The sequence below is a fragment of the Cariama cristata genome, unplaced genomic scaffold (genome assembly GCF_000690535.1).
Source record: "Cariama cristata isolate BGI_N322 unplaced genomic scaffold, ASM69053v1 scaffold9599, whole genome shotgun sequence".
Taxonomy (NCBI): Eukaryota; Metazoa; Chordata; class Aves; order Cariamiformes; family Cariamidae; genus Cariama; species Cariama cristata.
Window position 1 is genome coordinate 68385 of NW_009634067.1, and position 19085 is coordinate 87469.

The 19085-nt window shown below is 39.2% G+C and overlaps 1 protein-coding gene across 1 annotated transcript in view; it reads left to right on the plus strand.

Annotated features, from left to right (window-relative positions):
* WWC2 (WW and C2 domain containing 2) overlaps window positions 1-19085 on the plus strand; it is a 63428-nt gene that overhangs the window by 32591 nt on the left and 11752 nt on the right. Inside the window, exons 9-18 of the mRNA XM_009707027.1 lie at window positions 1509-1598; window positions 3325-3938; window positions 6866-6989; window positions 9517-9597; window positions 9681-9767; window positions 12737-12929; window positions 14575-14739; window positions 15529-15641; window positions 16662-16854; window positions 18775-18939. Of these exons, the coding sequence (XP_009705329.1) occupies window positions 1509-1598; window positions 3325-3938; window positions 6866-6989; window positions 9517-9597; window positions 9681-9767; window positions 12737-12929; window positions 14575-14739; window positions 15529-15641; window positions 16662-16854; window positions 18775-18939 (1825 nt within the window). The remainder of the gene's footprint in view (window positions 1-1508; window positions 1599-3324; window positions 3939-6865; window positions 6990-9516; window positions 9598-9680; window positions 9768-12736; window positions 12930-14574; window positions 14740-15528; window positions 15642-16661; window positions 16855-18774; window positions 18940-19085) is intronic.

Below are 19085 nucleotides of genomic sequence, written 5' to 3' on the forward strand. Positions count from 1 at the left end.
GATGAGCATAACTCTTGCTTTAGAAACCCCATGTGTATGTCTTCCTGAGTAAAGAACGAAATACCGTGTATGCTTTTAACAGTCTTAGCAGGTATTGGCAGGTGAACATGTTATTGCGGTGTAAGAGCAGAGGCAGCGTAGGCAGCGGAGTGGAAGTTCACACCCTGGCTGACCTCGGGGTAACTTATTCACCTTTGCATAACCCATATTTGCTCACTGAATAAGCATGGGTGTAAGCAAGTGCTTTTCATGCTTTGGTGAATTGAGGACTTAATGTCTTTTTACTGGTATCTGACACTCAAAGAGAGTGAATTCTGGGAACTCTTGAGTATTTCATTTAGTTTGCATAAGAAAGCAATGGTTGATTTTGGGGTTTTGTTCTTTGAAGTGTTCTCTGCATTTGGATTTTAATTTATACATCCTTGAGATGCCAGAAAGGCCAAAGGAACAGGTTTCTGAGAATGAACATCAACTTCTTTTTTTTCTTTTTTTTCTTTTCTTTCTTTTTTTTAGAGGAGGGGAGGTAATTTCTTGTCTCTCAGATTAGTTGCTTGAGAACTTGTGACATCTATCAGTTGACTGAGCAAGGGCTAGAGGAGAATATACTAATCCACAACTACAGGAGAGTTTTAGCTGAACCCACTGAGGGAAAGCAATTTATTTGGTATTGTAAATGGAATGTTAAAAGGGAATTATAAAAGGAAAAAAAATCACTATAAAGGTTAGTGAATCCTTTCTGCTAGCAGCCAGCCAGAAGGCATGGGAGAGTTCCACTATTTGTGGGTTTAGAGCTATGCTGGGTAACGATGCAGGAGGCAATAAATCCTGCTTTTTCATAAAGGTGAACCTTGATAATGAGGATTACAATGCTGTGTGGCTCTGAGGTGATGACAAAGCTATTGGGGATGTAGAAATCTTTACCAAGGACTCCTAAATATGGTCCATCATCTCAGAACCTTGCGCTTGAATGCTGCTTTGATTTACTGTGCTTTGTCTCTATGTGATGGCTCTGAAATCAAAGGGAGTGCTGTAATTTTAAACTTCCTGCAGTGCTACCCCAAGTTCTCGCATTATCAGATCTAACACTGGTATTAGTGTTCTTTTGGGTTTTTTTTCTGAAACTATATTAAGTGAGGAGCCAGTCAACATCATGGCTTTTTAAAACTGTATTGGTCCAGATCTTATTTTCCTGAAGTTGCAGCTATTTTCCCAGTGCTCATCTGTTACTCTCTTATTGGTACAGTGTGAATGTACCAACACTCTGCTTGCTTGTCCACTCCGCAGGTTTGTTACAGTGCTTAGTATTCTGCAGGTAAAGTCACTCTCCTGAAGTGGTTAGGGTTTTACGATAGGACTGAGAGCTAACACTGTCTCTTGGATTTTAGTAGTTGGCAACCAGATGAAAATATGAGGGATTTTCACTTTGTTTCTGTCTCATCTATAAAGTATTTTAGCCTCCAGATTATTTTGTAATGCTTCCCTATACTTATATGTACCTCTCTTTCCAGATTGAAATTGGAGGAGAGAAGAAAAGAGTTGGTACAGAAACTTGAAGAAACTACAAAGTTAACTACTTATTTGCATTCACAACTTAAGAGGTGAGACTGTACTGTGTAATGTAAAACCTGTTTTCAGCAACAATCTAGTGGACCTGGTTGTCTCAACTTCATTCCTGGGTTTTTCTCTTAGCTGGAAGCGGAACAAAATTTGTTTAATATTTAAGTAAGAAAAAGCAAGTTTAATAGCTTATTTTGCTTCAGTGTAAATAAATAAATAAATAAATAAGGAATTCTCTAATTGGTTGTATCTTCAAAATCCTGCCATTGAGGAGACCAAATGGTTTCTCACAGTTCTGTCTAAAATGAGTTATTAGAACTGTAGCCTTTATTCTGTGTCTTTATTCTGGAAAGGCTTAATGAGCACACATATGTGTGTGAATACTTATGTGAATAGTTGATTCTGGTTTTATTCTTTGACACTGACTTACTCTTTCTGTAGACAGAAATGTATCCTCAGCATGATTTTTTTTTTTTTTTCCCTGACAGCCATTGATTAAAAAATCTGACTCTTGGTTTAAGAAATTCATAGTGATAACAGAAAAGTAATCGGTTACAGTGACTGTGAACTCAAACTCATTGCTCTGATGGGAATTTTAATATTGTAATCATACATGTAACTGGTCCTAGGGAACAGTTTCTCTCACTTCTGGACTGTTACCCTGGGCTACCAAACCATCTGTCCATTATATTTATTTAAAAAATCCTGAATTTTCTTGCATATCCCGGTGGGATACATGAATCAGACACTGCATTAATGTTTACCTGTTCTCTTAAAAATCAAAATGGGGCTTTAAGGGGAAAAATGTTTTTAATTGTTCTATAAAGGTCATCTCACAATATGCCATACCATACTATTCCTAGGATCTGGGCTGGCTTAGTGATTTCAAACATCTCAGCTGGATCCCATAAATTGCATCTTGATTGGTGATTAGTTAGGGAAGGAGTCTTAAATCATATTTAAAAGTATTTTGTGCTTCTATTTGTTTGGACTTTTGGGAGTCTGTTTGTCCTGTTAAAAGCAGTTTTCTAGCCCAGTGGCAAAATTTTTGCAGTTGATAGCTCTGTTATCGTTCAGTAAACATCTTTTAAGTGTTTGAATTATTTTTCCTGACTTTTTTCCCAGCAGAGTCCTCCAGAGCCAAGGCAGTGGCACTCAGTTTCTCTGGCCTGGCAGGGCTCCTTGACTACTCCTGCTAACAGGAGAAGATTGCATGTTATGGTCTTTGCCGTGCTTACGTAGTTGGATTTACTGTGCATGTAGAGTGTCTGTTGTTTTATAGATATGAAGCAGTTCTGCTATATGTTGTCTCCTTCTAGCTGCCATCTTTCTCAGGTGCTTGGGAAGGCTGCATAAATTGCTGTAGAGGCAGCAGCACTCCTCTGCTGCCGTAACCTCCTTCCTGGGGATCCCTTTCCTGTCACATTGACCTCCTGAGCACCCACATCAGAGTGGAGTGGGTCTTTGAGGGAATATAGCAGCTGAGAAGGCTATATTGACCAGTTTGTCAAATCTGCAGCCGCTTTCAGAAGAAAAAGGGCTTTGGCAACAGGCTGTAAGCTGGGTAAATTGCCCTGATACTGTGCAGGTTGGCACACCGATCTAAGCCAAGTATGGGTGCTTAAAAAATGTAATGCGCCAAGCAGCATTTATTTGCAGTTGTAGATTGTAATACTGCAGCTCCAGTCAATCTTATCTCTCCTTGTACCGTTTTTGTACTAGTTTGGTTTAGTAACATCAGCGTATGTGCTTGTGCTTTCTTTGCAGCCTCTCAGCTAGTACGTTATCTGTGTCTTCAGGGAGCAGTCTGGGATCTCTGGCATCGAGCCGGGGATCTCTGAACACGTCAAGCAGAGGGTCTCTAAATTCGCTCAGCTCCACGGATCTCTACTATAACCAAGGCGATCAAATAACAGATTTGGACTATCAGTATAAACTTGACTTCATATTGCAAGAAAAAAGTGGTTATGTTCCTTCAGGGCCTATCACTACTATTCATGAAAATGAAGTGGTCAGTTCCCATGGGAGACTGGGTTACAGTGACTCTTCTTCAGCTGCAGATCATCCCAAATTGACTGAACCTCCCAAATCTGTGACATCACTGTCTTCCAGATCCTCACTGTCCTCCTTATCCCCCCCAGGCTCCCCTTTGGTTTTAGAAGCTGCATTTTCCGTGTCAGCTCAAAATTCCCCTCTGCATCACCTCACCACGGACTTTGAAGACTGTGACCTTTCGGGTGATTTTGCAGGCATTAGTCTCTGTGAGAACCAAATGTTATTGGACTCTGAAGCCAGAGCAGGATCTCAGATTCCTACAGATGATAAAGATCTTAATGAAGGCATTAGGCAGCCTCTGCCTTCTCTACACGAAGGAAATTCAGGTAATAAAAACATCGAATGTGAAATGTATGTGTAACACAAAAATTTTGAACTAACAGCTGGCTTCTGAATGGGGAGGTACCTCATGTAACTGAAGAGTATCTTGATCAGCATACACGTGCCACGGTGGGCAGTCAGTAATTCTGAGGGACGTGATGTAACTTCTAGTTTTGGCTACAGAGAGCTACAATCACCCTGATTCCACCTACATGTTTCAGTAGCTATCTCAGAAGGGAAGTTCATGTATTGCAGACTCTGTCATGAAAAAATAACATAAAAAACTGAAGCTGGATCTTGAGGACATGGAGGATGCGTGGTGTTCCTAGGTATGGTCAGATGTATGAGGATAGAGCAAAAGAACCCTCTGCTGGTTTTGGTAACTTGAAATCAGATGCTTTGTTTCTTACTGAAGAATAACTTACAAAATGACGTCCTCAGTAAAAAAGATTTCTGGATTTAAGAGTTAGAATTTTGTGTGTGTGTATCAGTGACAGCAAGTTCAAATAACTAGAAAGATCTGCAGTTCATTTTTTTAATGTGAGTTGAGAAAGAGAAGTGACCACATGCCATGTAAGTTACAGTGAGACTGTCTCCATTTTTAACATGGCTTTCATAGCTTTTAGCTTTTCATCCGTCTGAGTTAGAATGGAGCTCCTAAGCTAGTCTAGGCTCCCCTTGCAGTCTGTGGGTAACTTCCAAAAGGTTGTGAGTCATCTCATCCTAAAACATACTTCCTGTTAAGGAAGTTGGGATGAATGACCCTGTGAGTTATTGAGGTATACTTAGTAACTAGTTAACTTTAACTTTGAGATGGCTGAATTAGGTGTAGTGAATTCCACTTCTAGTCTGCAGTAAAAGCCATGCAAGATACTTAGTCATCTTATATTGTCAAAGCCTTTGACAGAGTCAGAACTTCAAAAATCCCAGCTGTTAAGAATTGATGGCTTGTCCGCAGTCTTAGAGCAAGCAATTGACTGATGTCCTAATGGTCTGAACCTGTGAAATGCAAAGTGGAAAAACATGGGAGGGGATTTGGGGGGAGGGGGTAATTTTGTCCTTTGTCTTTTCAGTGCAGAGGAACACAATAATTACTTTGCTTTAGAGCCATATCATAAAAGATGGAAAAAATAATTTATTTTCCTGCCTGTATTTCAGCAGCATATACTTTCCAAATTAACAACAACTTTCAGTCTGTCTTTGCAATCTGGCTGCAACTCATCTAGTCTGAGAACTGAATTTAAGATGGCTTGAAATTTGGGAACACTTAGGGCTATGAGGAACCAGAATTTTTTTTTTTTAATTTATTTCTTTAGATCATTATTTTCAAAGGCATCATGTGGTTGTCTAACATTTTTGAGCTTTTTTGAGGACCTGTTATTCTGGATAGTGTCAGGGTGTCTTTTTAAGTCTCTAAGTAGTTATGGTTTTAAAATATAAATTCATCTTATGATTCTTCATGCTGATACTTCCTCATGTAGGGTCATATATATGATGCAAATTATCTTTAAATCTGTATTAAGACTGCCAAAACAAGCACTCAAATTTTGAAAAGCCAGATATTAATTAATTATGCTTCAATACCTGTAGTTTCCACAGTAAAATGGGCCTCATGCTGAGGCTTCAGTACATTAGCAGCAAGACATAGACCTGGGGCTGGTTCAGTGTTTCTACTCCAATTTCATTCTTGGAACTGCTGTGATGCTGAATGGGAAGGTTTTCAGCAAACTCAGCCGGAGGCATAATACCTGCATGGAAAATTTCAGCCCACATGCTTAAGTTTTACAAGACTACAAATCTGAATACTGCCAAATCTTAACTTGGAGGTAGACAAACATCCCTGAAGACAGTATAGCTAGTATTTTCATGTAATAATCTGCGTTGGCTCTTTATATGCAGTGCTCACCTGCTTCTCTGTCTGTCTCTGACTTTTCTGTACAGGTGAACCATACAGACATTTGCTCCTCCGCACATTTCCCTGCTGTCAGAAACCAAGTTGGAGTATCATGTAGTTCTTCCACAGTCAGTCTCTGTCATTGTCAAAGTCAATTCAGGCTGCTGTGGTAATTCCTAAGGGTAATCAATAAATCATATCATCACCTTCACCCCTCACATGGTGGGGGGAGAAGGCAAAGAGCACTTCATCATCAAGGAAAAAGCATTCCTAAAGCACAAATGCAGCAATCAATCATCTAATCTGAAGCCTTAAATTTTAAACATCTTAACAAGATGTAAAGTCATGATTCAGGTGGGGATGATAATGCATACTAATATCCTCACCCCTTGGCAGATGGAAGTACTGCATAGGCCCTCAACTTACTATGCTGCAGAACATGGCTCTGTATGAATGCTGCTTCTTCACTGCATGACACTAGCATATGAATGCGAGTTGAAGATTAAAGCTGAGCAGTACTTGATAGTAAAGAGACTGTAGCATAAAAAGTTTTTGATGATAGTAAACCAGAGGGGATTTTTCATTTCTAGCAGTTATATCACTGGGGAGAGGGTGTCTGACTTCTGAATACTTAATAAACAGTAGGCAAGCACTTTGCATGTAGCTGAAGTGTTACTATGGTGCGGAATTGTCAGCATGGCAAATACAGGTTTAAAGATCAGGATAATGAGGGTTAATAGTGAAGATAATGAAGGATAATAACTAGCTTAACAGATACAGGTGATGATAGGAGCCTGTATCTCTGGGAAGGAATAATAGTTTTACATTTTCAAGTTCATCACTTTGGTTATATCCCTAGCTAGAATAAGTGACAACAGCAGTACTGTCTCAGAATGTTTAATGATGTGGAACAAAACTACTCTGTGATACTCAGTTATGGGTCACTGCTTTCAACTTGACAACTTTCTAAGCTATGTGCTTCTCTCTTTCTGCCTATTAATCTCTTGAACTAATTTTCATTCTTCTTTCTTTTTGTAGGTGTTGACTTACCGAGAAGAACAGCTAGTCACCTGCTTGAGGAGAAAACAGCTTGTGTATCTGCTGCTGTGTCTGATGAGTCTGTAGCTGGAGATAGTGGTGTATATGAAGCTTCTGTGAAACAGTAGGTTTGAGAAGTAATGCAACTCTTTCCACCAAAAATTTAAATGTATCTGTAAGCAGTTATATAATACCAGCATAAGTAGTTTATCAGTCTTGCCTTTTTTTATAAAATATTTTGTACTTTCATATTGAAAGGAAGGCACATTTGCCAACAATGAAGTTTGGGGGGGTGTTTTAAGCTGATAAATTTGTACTAGAGTGCTTGTACCACTTGGTTGAGTAGCATTAATATGCTACCTTCTAATCTTGGGCTTTTTTTTCTTGCTAGAAGTGTTCCTAGGAGAAAAGGTGGATTTAAACTATACAGGTTCTGCCATGTGGCTGTATTGACGCCGCTCAGAGTCACTCTTGTTACTACTTGTTTTGTTTAGATACAATCTAAGGATTGCATAGTATTTTGCTTGAATATTTTCTTTTTTAAAAAAGAATATATAGGAAAGATAAGAAAATCCTCAGTTGTAATGTTGGTATAAAAATAATCCAGGTTAGAGTTTAATGTTCATGCTTCACTGTGGTCAGCAGGATATAAGAAATGTATTTGCTGTTGTTGCTTTTTGACAAAACGTAACTTCTACAGGATTCTTCATACTAGTTTATATAGTACTGTCTGTTTCTGGCAGTGAGAACAATAAACTTTAGACTGCATAACAGAAGACTATTGCAAACTAGTGAGAGAAGCCAAAATCTTATTTTTTCACCTCGGTTTTGGCAAGTTGTTGACATTAAGAATTTTTTGTCCTTTTGAATATTCAGAGAGAAATGTTTTCGAAGGATGGTTGCAAAGACGTAGATGCATGTCTTCTGTTGCCAGGCTGAATGTTTTTCTATTAGGACAGCTAAAGGTGCATTATGGTATCATAAATGGGTTTTATTGGCTTCTGATAAAATTACTTCTACTTGTCAAGTCTTTCACAAATTAAAAGGTAATAAAAATAAATGAGACCAAATAAAAAAGTTCAAATACAAATGGGATTTCTCCTGAAGTGTTACAGAGCTCATTCAATCTCACCTTAGGTCATGGACCCATATTTTACCCTGACCTGTGAATCCTCGTATTAGTTTGCTCCATGTCTTCAGTTAGACCTAATGCAACTTCTTAGGCTGAAATAAACTCCTGTCTCTTAAAAACTCAGCCTTCACCTGACTGAGCGGCTGTGACTGTATATTTTGGTTCAGTGACCATTGTTGTCTTTCCATTTTGTTTCAATTCTGAGCCACTGTAATCAAAACTTACTGTCTACTCCCATTACAAGTCCAGTGGATAGAAATGAACAGACATTGGACCAAAAGCTGTGGATTTTCTGTGGAGCAAATCTTTAGCTGTCCTCTCCAATGACTACAAGTGGTGGGATGGGTGAAAAACAGAACAAATTCCTGTCGTCTTCCTGTCACTATTCAGGAAAAGGGGAAAGAGAGTTGCATCCCCTAAGCCTGTGTACAAAAGGAAACTATTGCCATTTGTGCAAGCTAAGATTTACAGACTCTAGTTATTCCATGATAGCTCCAGGTGTGGATACTCTTTAATTATTACTGAGTAGGAAGTAGTGAAGAGGTAATGAGTGCCTCTGTGTGAGTTGCTTCTGTTTAGTAGAAGTGTCTTTATGAGCACTGTGTATGGAATGACTTACACTTTGTCAGTGTGCTCCTGATGTTACAGTACAGTGATTTCTGCTGTATAGACCAGTCCTTTGTACTGAGTAATTTAAGGTAGGGGAGGAAATAAATACACTCTTATCAAATTAGCCATCAGCCAGGAGATGAATGGTGAAAAGGAAACCTCTAAATGCAGAGTCTTAAAATAATGCTGTCATGTCTTGTGGGATGTCTGTGTCATTCTCCACATTTCCTATCTTGACATTTTCTATCTTGCTCTTCTTTATTGATCCCAACAGTCCAGTTTTAAAAAAAAATCAATGAAACACATTAATACCACATCCTCACTCAAACCTCCCAGAAAATGACTGGAATTATTTTGCCACACCGGATTCTCTATAATTCCATTCAATGCTAGAGTTGCTCTTCAGCTGCAAGACTTGAGTCCCTTTGGTTCTTTGAATGCTTCTGAAAACAGGCTCAGGTGCTTCTTGTTTGCACACAAACCTGTTTATTTTACAGAGCTCCTGCTTCTCAGATATTCTCCAAAGCAGTATTTCATATCCAGTCAACATGTGGTCTGATGTTTATTACAATTTTAATTTTCAATTTAGTATTCAAGGGGATAAAGAAATACTAAGTATGTGTAGGAAAATGCCATGAGTTTTTCTGTTGCCTGTTAATCTGACCTGCTTCAGTAATCAGCCTGAGGCCTTTCTGACTCATTACTCGAGTTGTCAAACTGTTCAGGCAGCGACTGTCCCTAAAGCAGGCATTGCTATTGTGTAGGCTCTGAAATTCCATTTGGAGTGCATGCTGTAATTAAATCAGCCTGTTTAGCAGAAGGTATATACGTTCTGTGTACGCATACCTTAATTATTGCTGAAAGCTAACTAGAATTTTCCTAAACTTAAGTATTTGCCTGTTTGCCCTAGACCAAATGAAACTGAGGACGTTGTATATAGTGAAGATGATGCAACAACCCTAGAGGTTGCCCAGGTACAAATAGGACTCAGGTAAGTGACCAGCAAAGGCAATATTTCTGTTCATACATAAATGCGAATAATAAATTTCCCTCATTTTGTCCTTTCTTTAACAGATACGACCACAGCAATTCAAGTTTTGTGATAATCCTAGCACGGCTCAGAAATCTTCCAGTGTTTTCTGTCCCCCTTGGCTCTAAAGTGTAAGTCAAACAACTACTGAGCAGTAGTCTTGGAATACGAGAGTATAATAATAAATTGTACAAATTCTCCAAAGGAATGGATTGATTTACTGCTTAACAGTGCTAAAATATGTATAAAACTTTTCAAACTGTAGTACTACATAGCTTTTACGTATTCCAGCAATGCTGCACAAAAAGAATTTATCAGGAAATTCGCACTTTCCACTAAACTAGAACAAAAAGGATAGTATGTGTCTTAAGTTAGCTTTTAAAGGTAAGGGGTAATTTCATAAATTGCGAGTGGACAAGCACAGCCGCGTTGGGATACACCATCCCTAACAACTGGAGCTTGGAGGTCTGTTAAGAATTAGTCTCGTGTCAAATTGGACCAACAGGAAAGGTCTAAATGTAATTACAGTGGAAATTGTACGTAGGAAATGAACAAAAATGCCTGAATAAGAAAACGTTACCACTGAGATTCTAATCAAAAACTCTCATCTGTACAAATAAGTACAGCTTGTCTTGGCTCTTTCGGGACACTTGTACTTCAGTGAGCTTTTTTACAGACTGGAAAGCTATCTTAAAACTGTTGAGAAGCTTAATAAGATTAAAGTAGAACATAATCAATCCTTGGAAAATCTGGTTTTCTTGCTGATTCCCTTCCCCCTGTCCCCCATCACCTTGAATTTCATTTGTAGATCAGTAGGAAGCCACTGAATATGGAAAAGATGTATAGGGATACAGGCCTGGCTGCTTGTTGGATTTTTCGGGGGTTTTTTGTTTGCTTTTACTAACAAATGGTTGTCTACTACCATCCTTCCTTCTCTGACCTCCATCTTTCCCCTGGTGACCTTCCAAGTCCACTAGCATTTAGCACAAGAATATAGAAAAACTGTAGAAGAATAGGAAAAGTAGATAATGTAGAATATAAGAACAATGTCAACAAAATGTTTAGTAAGAGAAAGTTAGGTCATAGCTGGCATCCTTTTAGGAATTAAAGTATGAAGTTGTAATTAGTAGTCAAGTGTCTTCAGTGCAGAAGTCCAGACCTGCTGCTGCTAAAAAGATTTAATGAAACTAAAGCTACACAAAACAAGGAGGAAGAAAGGACAGGGTAAAGGAAGGACCTTGCAAATAGCATTTTTTTTTTTTTTTTTGTTACTTACCATTGTATGCCTATATGCATATACTGGACAGATAAGTACAACGATAAAAATTGGGTCTGGAAAATGATGCTATGTTACAACTGTAATTTTGAGAACATCAGATTCGATAGATTAGTACTTTACTGAATCTTTACACACAGAGGAATAGATTTGACATGAGGTCTTACTGATACCTGTTTCCACACTGTTTGTAAAAGCTGTTCACTTTTAGAGTAGGTTGAGCCGAATACTTATTATTTGTGTCAGGATCATTTTTTCATCACTTGAGAAGTCGTGGGTTTGTCACAGCAAAATCTGAGGCATTGGTTGACTTTTTAACTTTTTTAATTAAAATGAAAGTAAGCACTCTTATAAAACAAACCGGTGACCAATTTATCTTTTACTTCTCTGTTTACCCCTCATTCTGGCCTGATGCCAATAAATTGGCTAACAATTATTAAAAGAAAGCTCCAATGAGCCACCTTTTAAACATACTTTTAATATACTTTCCCATCTATTCCTCCCTCTTTTCTAAATGTTTCCTAATTGCTTCATCTATTAAAATGGCTGTTTTCAGTAGACCATGCAAATTGCTCACCTACATTTATGTGATCACAGCAGCAGCATTACTGGAATTACATTACACTACCACTTAACTTTGGGATTGGTTTGTCAAAATGCTGGATACCTACTATCCAAGCTGTGCATGAGAACCAAACAACTTAGGTCTTGCTCTTCATCCCAAGAAGCTTGGCATAATTGGGGAATAAAGGCTATGCCCAAATTCAACTAACAAAATCAGATTTGTCACAGACCTAATTTATTTTGCTTTAATTAACATAAAACTAAGTTTTTAATAATAGTATGTATGAAGTCATTAGCAGAAAATACAGCAATAGTACTATAAATTTTGAGAGAACAAGTTTTTTTCCAGAATAATTTTCCTTGGCCCACTACTACTTCTTGCTTTAGCTAGCTTCATTGCGTTCTGTTCTACAGTGAACGTCAATTATATTTAAAGCTGATACCAGGAATAGACTAACGCATAGGCACAGGAAAGATGTAAAACAATTACTATGCTCATTCGTGTGTAGGAGAAGCTGTGCAATAGGTAAATAACATGCACAATTTGCATTAGGAATGTCTTCACTCTATCAAGCTACTACTAAAGTGAGACCTGCAAGTTAGCTGGTATTACCTTTATCCACATAATATCCATTCATTTTTGTTACATAAAAAGAATGCAGACATGTAACAATTTCAGGTTGCTCCCTGTGCTTAAATTTAGGCTTGCAAGATGCATTCTTCTAAGTCTCAATGCATTACGAATTGATCTTAAGCAGCTATGGCCCTAGCTATTTTCTTCCTCTTTTTCCTTAGTTCTTTGGTTTCTTTAGAGGTTTTGTTTTGTTTGTTTCTTTAAAAGATTAAAAGACGCCACTGCTTTTCAGTGCTGCTCACTTCGTTCTAAAAGTTTAATTTTTACAGCCACTCAAATTTTTCTCATTTTTCAAATTAACGGTAAGATCATGTTTCCTCCCATCTGTGACGTGATCTCCAGTGTTCACAGTTCTAAACCAGAGGATAAATTTGGACAGAGACAGAAAGAGCTACCTCTCTCGCTACTACCTTACCAGGCACAGAAATTCCATTTTGGGAAATGTTTCTGCAAGGGACAGGAGGACTTTCTCACTCCTCTTTTTCACCTTTTTTCCATTCCACCTCTGATTTGTTGCTGTTTCATTTTATCGTCATGCAGTCCTTTAGTTGATGGGGTCAACTTCTATCATGCATCAGCAAGTGCTAGCTTAAATGCAGGTAAAGATTTTGGTTTGTTTCCGGCAGGTATATTAGAGTTGCAGTACTTCCATCCTCACCTGATGCCAGCTGTCTGTTCCGCACAAAAGTTCATCCTGCCATGGAAACAATTTTATTCAACGAGATATTCAGAGTAGCCATTTCCCAAGTAACACTGCTACGGAAGACGCTGAGAGTCGATGTTTGTGCTGTCAGTAGAAGTCGTCGGGAAGAATGCTTGGTATGCAGTTTTATTTCTGGCTTTTTTTGGCATGCATTTGTTTATAGTGTCCCCTCTTAGTTTGATGGTCAAGGCTGCTAAAATTCCACAGTACTTGGAGACAAACTCTGAAGCATAACTTGGTTGTTTCTATAGTGCTTAAAATACTACCTTTCTCTGAAATTCCTGATACAGAATCTAGTCCTGGATGGAAGTTTTAGGAGGTGTTTTGGCAATTCTAACACTTCATTCCCTTAACCCTTTACTTACAGATTGATATTCCATCTTTGCAGTTTTATACATTTAAAAAACTCCATAAACTTCATTGCAATATTACTCTAACACTAGATTTTAAAGTAGAAGCTGAATGAGCCATGGTATGTCCAAAAAAGCCAAGAGCAAACCCTCATTATCACAACTTGTCACAAGGAACAAACTAAACAATTGCACATTGTTGTACATTATATGATGTCCACCTTTTTAGTCCTTGATCTGTAGAAATAATAAAAAGGCATGACATTCATAGGCCAGCCTGTTGGAAACTCTCACTTTTTTAATTTTGTTTTTCATTGTGGTCACTGCCTAATGAGTGATGTTTTATTTACTTTCACATTGCTTTTGCATGGTCTGATACAACTCAGTTTAGTTTTTCACCATGAATCTGTCTTTGTTGCACAGTGAGATTTTTAATTATAACACGCTGAAAAGATGCTAGAATCTGGTGGGGTTCATCAACTCTGACTATTGGGAACAGCCTCTCACTTTCAAAAATGTAGAATTTAACTTAATTCCCAGGGAATGTGTTGGCCTCTTTCAGCACGTAAGAAGTTTCCCCTCAGGTAAGGGAAGGGCAGCAGAACAAAAATGCAACAGAATGCAGGATACAAAGGTGAAGGAAAAAACCTAATAAAACCAAAAAAACCCGAAACACCAAAGACTTAAAGGTTAGTCACAAGATGAAAAGAAAGAGTTGGGAGTACCACCCCCAGCAGGAAGTGCTGCACAACGTGACCAGAGTCTTGGCAAGAGCTGTGTATGCAGTCCAGTACCTGTGAAGATGATTTACTTTGCCGAAGAGCAGAGGATTTTAATCTCTGAGGCCCAAACACAAGTACTTCATAAGTTTTCCCAGAGTGCCAACTCAGTGAATGTCAGTCCTTGTCCAAATGAAAGGATTTCTTAATCTCTTTTATGGTCTTTTCATCTGTTTCTTCACTGGTTAGAGCAAACAAGGTCATCTGTTATTGTTTGCCCTATCGATGGTTTTTGTGGTGGAACAACTGAAAAATTGACTGAAACTTGCTGCTCCATGAGGTGATCCTGCAGGTTTCATTGACACAGTTTTTCATTATTGAATGCTGCAGAAAGCAGATGTGTGTGTTACAGTGATCTCGGAGGGTTTAGTGTGTGCGCATATGGGGAGAAATTCCGCAGACTGAATGACAGAATGGACAATATGAAGGACCTTTCCATGTGTTTCTATTTGTTTGCTTTACCTAGAAGTGGAGGGAAATAGAAAATTCTACAGTTAAAAAGAGAATTAAGATTCATGTCAAATTTGTGCGGCCTGTTTTACACAATAAATACTGTAGAATGTGTTTGCAACTGTCATGCAGGAAATAAAACAAATTTAAACAATTTTTTTCCCTTTTCTTACTTTGTGCAGGTTGGGACTCAGATCAGTCTGGCAGATTTATCATTTTCTGATGAAACTTGTACTCTGTGGTACAACCTGCTGCCTTGCAAACAAATTCCTGGCAAAAAAACCAAGGAACAAAATGAAGAATCCATGTTTCTGTTAAGCAAGCAGTCATTGGACTCACTGGACTTGGTGAGCAATGTCTTGGCTATTACTGTAATAGCAAGAAAAAAAGCCATAGACTAATTGTGCTGTTGCAGTGTGGTTATTTCAGTATGTGAACTGTCCTCCCCTGAAGGTCCAAGGCCCTGTTGTCTTGCAGGTACTTTGGTCTATCGTGACTTTGCGTGCAAGTAGGCCCTATATGTGGGGTTTCAGACTTGTGTGGATAGGACTGAGTCTTAGTGGGATACAAAATTGCGCTCCAATTTGAAACACTTCAGCTGTGTTTCGTTTTAAAAAGAACGTTATTGAAGAGCTTCCTTGAGTTTACCATTTATTTTCATATGCACACATTAAAAATGGCTATTTATTAATTATTTGAATTTGCAGACTTAAAGCCATTGCACTGAAAATTCTGTTTATGCAAAACACATACTAATTCTTCTGGTTGAACAAGCTCTTCTACTTTAATAGCTCCTTAAGAGAACCATGTTTAAAAATGTAACTTTTAAGAACAACCTTCTTTTTACCTAGGGATATTACAAGTATAGAGATATATTAAAGGATGACAGGAGCATATTTGATTGCATTATCATCTTACAAACAATCTGGTTTTGATTGAGATTTACTCTGTGTGAAAACAATTAGTTAATGTGCTACACACTGACAATTCAAACTCCTTATACTTGTGATCGAAGTCACATTTTTTGCTGGCATCAGGGAACAGCAGGGGTAATGCAGCTCTTGCAAGAGTTAATTTTTTTGCCTACGTTATGTGTCATTCAATTCTGATTTCATCTTCTCTTTCCTTGTGAGCAGGATGCTGTGTCAGCTCTGCTGGAGAGGACATCTGCTGAGCTGGAAGCAGTAGAACAAGAGCTGGCTGAAGACGAGGAGGAGGAACGGGAGCAAAGAGGCTCTGAGGAAGATTGGTAAAGCCACTTTTACCCCCCTCACTGTTCACGCCTGAATGATTCCGCTCATTCCTCCTATTCTTACACAAATGAAAGGGCTGTACTTTCAGAGGAGATCATAGACTCATAGAATGGTTTGGTTGGAAGGGGCCTTAAAGACCACCTAGTTCCAACTCCTCTGCCAAAGGCAGGGACACCTTCCGCTAGACCAGGTTGCTCAAAGCCCCATACAACCTGGCCTTGAACACTTCCAGGGATGGGGCAGCCACAACTTCTCTGGGCAACCTCTGCCAGTGCCTCTCCACCACTGGAATTGGGGTAAGGTCTCGTTCTCTTGTGTGGACAATTCATTCACCTTCTTTTAGGTTTACAGGGTTTTGGCTACTCTGTTAACTCCTGCTGCTGATGCTCCTCCATTCCATGTACATCTTCCTGTGAAACCATGTGGGGAGTCTAAGCCACAGGAGGTGTACTAGAACATCTCATATCAAATATTAGTTGCGTTAACTATAATAAGCAATTAATTGGATTTGAAAAGAGAGCTGCTGTCTGACAAAGTGTGTGTGTGCTTCCATTGATGGTCTTGTTTTTGAAGAAGTTGTGAGCTTTCCCAAGAAACAGGTTTCTTGCTAAATTGCTATGTTGAGCTCTGTTCTTGTGCAATTTCTTAGCTGCAGGGTAGAAATAAATACATGCTTTATTATGGAGGAAGGGGAGACTTGCTCGTTTGTTTTATGAATTTATGAATTTATCACAACTAAGGTCCTTCAACATTATCAACATACAGCTGTTGAATGTAGCGCAGTGTTTTCGTAATGATCTTGAAGGTGAACTGTAGTGGAGCTTCCTGGGTTTTAGTGGAGCATATAATGAAATGTGCCTTCACATGAACTTAATGGAAGCATTTGGGTGATAGTCTTGTTTTCCCTGTCAGGAAAACACGTACATTATACATGAGTGAAGGTCTAGGCCTTCTGGTGTCTTTCTGGTGGGCTTGTTCAGTTTGAGAATAAGCCTGGGCTACTTCTGTTCATACAGGTTAGAAATGCTCGCAGAAGCCTCCCATGAAATTGTGGATGAAGAGGAAGATGGCATTAAGCTGGCAGTAGAAGGCAACTGTAGTGATGACATGAGGTTACTCATTGATGCACCAGAAACAAATGAAGACAAAGAGGGAAAGAACTGCGATGAGGCCCATGAAAGCCAGCAACCTGCTGTAATACTAACACTGGTGAATATCTTAAAATATGCATTCCTACGGTATCTTACTATGTCTGAAGATCTATTTCTAAGCAGTTAACATAGAAGTCTGCTGCATCTGAGCATTTACAATTTGCTGTGGCCTTTGCTGTAGCACTTGTCAGTACGTACTTTCAACGAAATCAGTGTGATCGCTTCTGAGCTATGAAGAGGACATGTAACAGAGATGCTAGGCAGAACTTCTAAGTCAAAGGCAATTAACTAAAAATGTGTATCTTCACTTTTTGTTGCATAGGGAGAATATGCAAAATACAAATGCAGTTCAGTAGCTTTGACTTGTGCATATTTAAAATATTTCTGCACATCTGTTTCATTATTTCCTTTTTTTTTTTTTCTGATTCATCTGAGAAACGGGCAAAGACAGAACAGGAGTCAAGATCTTTAAACCAATGAGGGAATTTCCTTATTTCTTCCCTTTATTTTAGGGTGTGAAATACAAAACCTGGCTTAGCAGAGAAGAGGAGGAAACATTAATGAATTCCAAAATATGTGTTAAACTGTGTCATATTGAACTACCCACACACTGCACATAACAAATTCTAATTCTATGTTCTTGTTAACTGTTTGCTTTAAATTATATTCCACCTTTCTGAAAGCACTTTTAGTAAATTTTTAGTAAACATATCCCTGATGTGGTAGCACGTACTCTAGAAATAAAAAGTTTAGGACACCTTTCTGCATCTTAATGAAAACTCTTGCATGTGTTAAACCCACAGGTTCTCTAAAATAGTGAAAGTAAAAAGGCAAAGAACGATATTTAGTTCCTTCAAGTTTGTGACAATACAAAACTTCTAACACCTCACTGGACTTGCTGGAAACTGTAATTAACTTCCAATTGATGTGGCAAGATGCCAAATGAGCTGAGGCCATGGCATAAAAGGACTGACAGTCTGCTGGGTAGCAAGCAAATATAGATCAAAGCCCTAACTCAACAAGGGGAGACATCAAGGACAACTTGAAGGTTAGGCACTCACATGAGCATTTTGCTAAGCTCGGGCTGGACAGACCCGGACAGTGAGCGAAAGACTTAGCAGACCTCATTGTAAAGCCAGCCACGGCATAGACCCTCGTGTGCCAGATCCTCTCAGGGTTGCAGTTGTGCTATTTAGGTCATTGTATTTATCACCTGCGCATTGAAAACCATGAACCTCATTAAATTGGCCAAGTTGAAGAAAATGCCCCGGTGCACATCAGTAACATCAGATGTGCCAGCTGCTGCAGTGCTTGTTCTAACCTGGCTGTCAAGATGATTGCTGCATCTAAGTAAGCACAGGCTGTGCCACCTACGGGGATGTCGGCACCTGAGGCTCCCTGTGGCATGTGTGGGGCAACTTCAGTAGGCAGCAGGGCCCTTCTGAGGGACAGCAGCTCGCAATGTCTTTTCCCTGGGCTGACAGGGCTGGTGCAGCTCTGCAGACTGCCATAAAGTGGGCTTGGGGGACGTATGGTATGTCTGGGAGAACCTGGGCAGTGCAACGTTCCCAGCTGCCCTTTTCAGGGTGCATAGGCACCATCTCTAGCATGGCAGAACCTTGCTGTTCTGCAAATGCAGAACAAAATAAATATAAACATGCAATAATAATGTCTGCAAATGGCAAAGGAAAAGACTTGTTGCACTGTGGTTGCATCAGACCATCTGCAGGGCAGCAAAGGCCTTCCTGCAAAAGCTTTGGTTTTAGTGGAATCAAAGAGTACCTTCAAAGACCCTCCACACACTGTTAAGTGTTTTGGGAATTTTGTCTTTCTTTACGTAGCATAGCTCCTCTGTATGTGCAAGGTGCTTTTTGCTGCTGACCTTTTTCCATCCGCTGCAAGGGAACAAGAATGCTTGTAAAATCCAAAGGCATGGTCTGGATATAGTAGTTCTTATAAACTAAATTCCTTTTCATAGGTTGATAAAGAGACTAACACTGAGGAATCGGTTAATGAGAACGCAACAGTCCGACCCAAGGACAGAGCCAGCTGGAGCTCCAGACAGCGTCCCTTTGTCAGGAACAGCATGATAGTGCGCTCACAAACCTTCTCTCCAGGCGAGCGGAACCAATACATCTGTAGGGTAAGAGGAAAAACACTTGGAATGAAGAGCTATTAACTGAAGAGTCATTTAGCTTCTTGGGAATGATGCATTAATGACAGTGAGTCATGTACCAATTTTCCCTGCAAGAGGCAGAGCCTGTGTTTTCTCTAGATTCTTTCTTTCCC